The following is a 6,840-nucleotide window of genomic DNA, read 5'->3' on the forward strand; positions in this document are numbered from 1 at the left end:
AACGACTTTTAACTTTCATTGTCTTTTCCGCCCGCTCGGATCGCCTCGCGCCGGCCGCTCTTTCCGGGTACGTAGGAGGCGAGGCGCCGCCGGGCCGTGGCCGGGCACGGGTGGGGGTCGGGGCGGCGTGGAGGGGGGGGCGGAGGCGCTGACAGCGTGGGCAACCGGCCCGCGCCCCGCGCCCGCGCCCGCGCGCCCGCCGCCTCCCGCGGCGCCGGCCGCCCGGCAGCCCGCACCAGCGCCGCCCGCGCCCGGCCGCGCCGCGCTCCGGCCGCTCCGGCCGCCGCCCGCGCCCGGCCGCGCCGCCCCGCGCCGCCCCACGTTTTAGTTCCCCGCTCCCCCGAGCGCCCCCCGGCACCCTCGCGCCGCACATGGTCCCCGAGAGCGGCACTTGTGTCTCCAGCCTGCGCGGCTCCCGCGGCCGCTGCGCCCTTTGTTGAGAGGTAGACTTTACTGAAACGGGGACGGGATCCTGAGATCGGGCGCTGCCTGGGTCCAGTGGCTTCCCTCCTCTCCCGAAGAAAGGGCTCTGGAGGGCTCTGAACCTCCAGGGAACGCCCCCATTTTATAGGGATGGGTACTGTGGGGGGCAGCGATCCCGACGAGGTGGGTGTTAGGCTGGGGGGAGCCCCGACAAAAATGTTATTAACTTAACTTGGAGGGACACTTGTGTGAAATTGGATGGCTGGTAAGATGGCGGTTCCCAGTTGTTTCCAAGGTCTTGTGCATTTGTGTTGGAAAGGGTAAAGTTTTCAAGGTGGTATTTGTTGGGAGTCGTGGACAGGGGTGCCATACATACTTGGGGCGAGCCCTCAGGGAGGTGGGCATTTCAAATTTAGAGCTTTGTTTGGAGTGAAGAAGGCGACTGGACGTTAGCCTTGCTGAGGCTCCCTTTCCCTCTCCACTTCTCACCCCTCCTTTTTTTCTTCTTTTCCCTTGAAGACACCACAACTCTCCCCTTTGCTGTGGGATGAGCTGAGACTTAGGTCCATTGCATTTTATAGATTTTGCTAAATGTCAGAATAGGTCAGGTAGTAAGGGGCTGATGCTTCGGGGAAGGAGCACTAACGCGTTGATTGCTTATGTTTACGTAGTCATTTGGTCTTGACAGCGCTGGAGCATGATCTTTTCCCCAGAGCTTTACAGTTAATAATTGGAAATAAACAAGGAGAGAGACTTTGATCATTCCCAATTGCAATAAAAGGATTTAGTGGGCTTAGTGGTCACGGTTCAATATCTGAAAGGGAACTGAGCATTAACCCCTTCTCTTAAATTAGGCAAAATTCCGGGCATTATTTACCCATATGCACATGTGTGATGGTAGTTCAAGCTATTTTTATAGGAGCTCCCCTCAACCTTTGGGGACACGTTGTAAAACGTAGTAAAGACTTGATACTAAAGAATGTAAATTGTAGACGCATGATGAAACCAAGTTCAGAGACTATGTAGAACATTTGGGTCTTAAGTAGACTAGGGAGATTAAGGAGAATTAATCAGGAGGTTGGGTTTTTTTTTTTGTAAAATTATTAATATATATTTATAATCTATAGTAAATTGTATTTACTTCCATGTCTTCTGCAAAAGGGAAATATTTGAAATAACCTATGAGAGTAAATTATACTCTTGTAATAATATCTTTAAAACTATGTAAAAGCTTGTGTATGCATGTATAGACACTTAAATATAATCACATACAAACTTTTGTAAGACATGTAAGCATTTGGGTATATTTACTGTCCAGTTGACAGTCTAGCACTAAGCTCTTGGGTGTATCTTAAGTGTTCAGATAGGCAAAGTTCTCCCCATCAGTCATCACCCCCAACTTTACCCACACTTGCATTTCAGCAGTGAGCCCCAAGTGGGATTATGGAGGTCATTTGCATTTCTTAGGGTGCAGTGATCAAGCTGACTGTTAACATCCGAGCTTGAGCTTCCTTCTGTTTTCCTTCATATTGACATCACCGGTGTTAGGCCTACAACTAAAAGCTGACAACTCCAACTGACTAATCTATATTTTGACTGTTGAGTATTTTCAGCGCTTTATGCTTGTTGCATTTTTTATGATTTATAGGCAGTGTCTGTGGTGCAGGAGGTTGTTTCTTAAGTCTCACCAGGCATTCTGGAAAATCTTTTGAGACTGTCAGTACTATTTTATCCAATAGGATAAAATGATGAAGAAGTGATGTTTGTGTCAATAACAAAGTGATAATTGATTAGCATTTCTGAATGGTTGTAGGAACAGGGCCAAATTATTTTTGTCTGAGGGAGGACAGTTGTGTGAATTCCAGTTTAAGGTGAATTTGAGAGGCTTTGGTCAAGTCCATGTGACTGAAGTGTTGGAAGAGCACTAACTCGAGGTCACCTTGTGCTGAGGCTTGACTGCTCTTTGAGTCAGTCTTTGCACTTACATAGTAGAAAGTAGCATGGAGAGGAGTGGGAGGAGTGGGCAAGGCAGAGAGAGCCCTTCGGTGTGTAAGTATTGGATATGGTTTCTTTCATAGGCAGAACATCAACCTTGCTCTGTTTAGGAAAGAACCTGTGGTTTCACAGAAGGGTTGTCTTAATCACTAAGTATGGTTGAATTTACATCTTGCTCCTTTTTGGAGGCATAATTTCATTGACACCTCCTCAACTGCTTTACTTAGATGGATGCTGTTTGCTGACAGAATTCCAAACAATCCAAAGCGGCTCTCTGATTGAAGGCATTGGCTGCTCCTGAGTCACTGTAGAGAGGCTTGTTTTGGGTTTGGACCATCTTTAGTATCCATCCCGGTTAATTCCAGCCATTGGGGTATGCTGGTTGGTAATTCCCTCTTCTGTATGAAATTTCCCTTAGAATTAAAGTCCCAGGTGCATTTTATTGCAAATTAGGCAAGTTCCTAGATTTTCCTTACAGTCAGCTTTGAGGCTTTACTTCAGTCAGGTGTAGGAGGTCAGTCTAGGTTAGATTCTGTAATGAATAAAAGGGTAGTAATGGAGGGACATCCCACATAGGTGACTGACTTCCCTGAGTACTTTCTGGTGTGGTTGCTGAGAGGTCTCAGCTGAGTTTCTAAAATGTATCTGTTGGGATTATCATCTGTTGGATGTATCTTGTGAGTATTGTATGGAAGTTAGGTGAGAAAAGACACTCCCCCCCACCCCACCCCCGAAATCTTTACTCTGCATTTGGCTTTGGGGATGGGCTGGTCTCATGGCTCTTTGTACCTTGTCACTATACCACCCACTAAAGTAGTTTTTCTTGCCTCTAGCATAGTTTATTCAAATGGAAGTTCAATATTCAGCCCTTCCAAAAACTGCATAGCTCATCCAGTCTACTGGAGGACTTATTAGAGAAGGGAGCCTTAGAACTTCAGTTCAATAAATGTCTCTGCAACTCCAGTCTTGCCGGGCAGGGGCTAGGTGCACAGTTGGCAATTCTCAAAAGATCTCTAAGTAAATTTTCTGACATAGCGATTGATAACAGGACAGTCAGAAAAAGGCAAGATTAAAAAGTAGCCCTTCCCTCTCAATGGTCATGGAAGAGATCCGGAGAGTGCCTGGAATGGCGGGTGCACTCTCTTTGGGGTTGGGACTGTGGTGGCGGTCACCCGAGGATCTACACCCTGCGTCCCCGCCTCGCCCCTCCCCCGCGTCCGCCACCCCGCACGCCCGCAGAGGCTGGGCTCCGCCAGCTCAGCGCAGAGTTGCAGCGGTGGCCGGATGCCAAGTGTAAGTGTAAGTTGCTATGGAAACCCCAACAGAGGCGAGTTCCGAATCCGGAACAAGACCTAGCCCGGGGCACTTCGGGATCCGCCCCTCACATCCCGCCGGTGTCCCCGGCTCCCAGGCCTCAGCCGAAGCCCATGAGGTGCTTCTTTCCTCTGCACCCATTCCGGAAATGCCGGGGATGCAGGAGGCTCACCGAGCGCTTTCCCTTTGTGGGCCTGAGCCCTGCCAGGTTCTGGTTGCTTGAGCCGTCGAAACAAGAATCATGAAGTTTTTGACTAGAGGGCCTGCAGGAAATTCCACAGTAAATTTCGAGACTTAGATCAATAGTGGTTAGTAAATATGTGCGGCGGCTTCGTGGTGGCCGCAGCAGAGCTAGTGTCTGCGGGAGCTGGAGGACAGCTGGAAGAAAGAGACCAGAACCCTCTCAGTTCTCAGTCCCCAGTCCCCAGTCCTCGTCCCAGACCTCATCTCACTCCAGGAATGACCTGAGAGGCCAGAAGTAAATTTAGTTGGATCCTTTTACACCATCTAACAGTGGAGGTTATTCTGATCTCATTAGTAAATTCCTTTTGTGGAAAACGTTTGGAGAGTCCAGCTGTACAGTGTTAAACGAGTTTTATGAACTGCTCAGCGTTTCAGGGTATACAGTTACTTGGAGTTGTGGAGATCATCTCAACTCTCTTTTTTGAACTATACTTTTTGTATCTTGCAGGATCTTTTATCAAGCAGAAATGCATCGAACAACCAGAATCAAGATCACTGAGCTAAATCCCCACCTAATGTGTGTTCTGTGTGGAGGGTACTTCATTGATGCCACTACCATAATAGAATGTCTACATTCCTGTAAGCACACACTGTTAGCCTTCTTGGGTCTGTATATTTCACAGCTCATCCATTAAAACTAACACCATTCCCACATTCCTTGGAAATGTCAGTTCACAATTGTGCAGTTTACTTTCTTCTATATGTAGTGATTTGTTACAATTAGGCAGTGTATAGTTTTCAGGTTATTAATTGGTTTCACTCTGCTACTTTGAGAAATACCTTGTCATTTCCTATCCTTGAATTTTCAGTTCTGACACTATTAACGTTTGAACCTTTTCTTTCTAAACTCACAAACCCTTTTTATGTTCCTATTTCTAGTCTGTAAAACATGTATTGTGCGTTACTTGGAGACCAGCAAGTATTGTCCTATTTGTGATGTCCAAGTTCACAAAACTAGACCACTCCTGAACATAAGGTAGGAAGGTGCTGGCTTTCCCTGGCGGGACTGTTACTGTCGGCCCTGGTTTTGCTTTGCAGGAAGTTTATTCCTGATAAGTATGCTTTATGGGGTGTAGAACTTTAATTTCTTGTTATTTTAATGACTGTGTTTAGATAAAGTTTGGTTTTATTCCAGTATTTTAAAGGTATTTGTCCTTTAAAACAGAGTTAGTTTCCCTTTTTTGTACATAGCTTTATTGACTTAATGACAGATAAGAATAGTGGGTTTTTTCCCCAACATTTCCATGTTCTTTATTCTTACTAGTGAGAGTTAGAATTCTCTATGTTACAAGAAAGGCCTACCTCTCTTGACTCTTGGATGTGAAGAGTTAATTACTCCAGGGTTGAGAACAGCTGCAGAGCTCTCCTCACACCCAAGAATGCCTCAATACCAGCATACCCAAAACTTAGAAACAGTTCTAGTTTTGCCATATTAATTGATTCTTACTTTTTCAGGTCAGATAAAACTCTTCAAGATATTGTATACAAATTAGTTCCAGGGCTTTTCAAAAGTAAGTAAATTGATTCAGTGAATTTTTTTAATTGTTGACTTTACTTACTATAGCAAATTTCTGCATTTCCCTTCTCACATGTTTCAGATGAAATGAAGAGAAGAAGAGATTTTTATGCAGCTCATCCTTCAGCTGATGGTAAACTTTTGGGGGCAAAAGACATTTTATGTGGGGAAGAAAATCTGTTTAGTAATTTAAATTATTGTGTTTAAATTCTCCCTTCTATCTTCTTATGGGTAAACTATTCAGTTTTTAAAACTGACTTTCAAACTGTCTTTATAGCTGCCAATGGCTCCAACGAAGACAGAGGAGAAGTTGCAGATGAGGAGAAGCGGATTATAACTGACGATGAGATAATAAGCTTGTCCATTGAGTTCTTTGATCAGAGCAGGTGAGTTCCCCCAGAAAGCTACTTCATGCTGATGTGGTTGCTAGGTTCTTTGTATCACCAGTAATGTCTCTCTCTTAGATTGGATCGGAAAGTAAATAAAGAGAAGCCTAAGGAAGAGGTATGTTCTATATTCCAAAAAAGGGGGGGGAGGAGAGAAGCTTCAGATTTTATGTCATCCTTTAGACTATTAAGGGGTTATATGATATTATTAAATGGCCAAGTTGTGTTAGGAGTTTGTTGATTTAGTATTTTTAATAGTAAATTCAGAATGTAGCTAGTTGGGAGTTGTTGCGTTTTGGTGTGACTGTTAGTACTTTTTATCATATTTAGGCAATTTAGAGTTTTTTTTTTAACCTGAAAGTTAGGAATTGGAAGAAAATTACTGTTGTAAATGTGCTCCTAGGTGAATGATAAACGGTACTTACGATGCCCAGCAGCAATGACCGTGATGCACTTGAGGAAGTTTCTCAGGAGTAAAATGGATATACCTAACACTTTCCAGGTACCCACTTCATGCATTTTATGGAGATTTTCAAATTTAAATGTTTTCTTTTTTTAATTCATTCTGGACCTTAAGAAGTAATACAAAGAAATTTTAAATTTGGTGGCAAAGTTACCTCTTAAAATGGTTGGTAAAGATGTTTAAAAAAGCATTTTGGATTAGATTTAGATGACAAAAACATACATATTGTCTTTGTTCTTTTGTCACTGAATACCTGAAATATATTTCAATAGATCGATGTCATGTATGAAGAGGAGCCTTTGAAGGACTACTATACACTAATGGACATTGCCTACATTTATACCTGGAGAAGAGTGAGTAGCTCCCTACCCATAGGCTATTTTGGCCCAGTGCATATAAAGAATTGAGTGGTTTTTCTTTTTCCTTTTAATGTTGTAGAATGGCCCTCTACCTTTGAAATACAGAGTTCGGCCAACTTGCAAAAGAATGAAGATGAGTCA

The 6,840-nt window shown here is 44.2% G+C and overlaps 1 protein-coding gene across 1 annotated transcript in view; it reads left to right on the plus strand.

Annotated features, from left to right (window-relative positions):
* The first annotated feature begins 2,276 nt into the window (after positions 1-2,276).
* LOC116091236 (polycomb complex protein BMI-1-like) overlaps positions 2,277-6,840 on the plus strand; it is an 8,947-nt gene continuing 4,383 nt past the window's right edge. The window contains exons 1-10 of the mRNA XM_031372417.1: positions 2,277-3,711; positions 4,424-4,554; positions 4,855-4,951; positions 5,431-5,486; positions 5,574-5,624; positions 5,769-5,877; positions 5,956-5,995; positions 6,281-6,379; positions 6,613-6,693; positions 6,779-6,836. Coding sequence (XP_031228277.1) covers positions 3,512-3,711; positions 4,424-4,554; positions 4,855-4,951; positions 5,431-5,486; positions 5,574-5,624; positions 5,769-5,877; positions 5,956-5,995; positions 6,281-6,379; positions 6,613-6,693; positions 6,779-6,836 — 922 coding nt within the window. The 5' untranslated portion in view covers positions 2,277-3,511. The remainder of the gene's footprint in view (positions 3,712-4,423; positions 4,555-4,854; positions 4,952-5,430; positions 5,487-5,573; positions 5,625-5,768; positions 5,878-5,955; positions 5,996-6,280; positions 6,380-6,612; positions 6,694-6,778; positions 6,837-6,840) is intronic.

Source organism: Mastomys coucha, unplaced genomic scaffold (genome assembly GCF_008632895.1).
Source record: "Mastomys coucha isolate ucsf_1 unplaced genomic scaffold, UCSF_Mcou_1 pScaffold15, whole genome shotgun sequence".
NCBI lineage: Eukaryota > Metazoa > Chordata > Mammalia > Rodentia > Muridae > Mastomys > Mastomys coucha.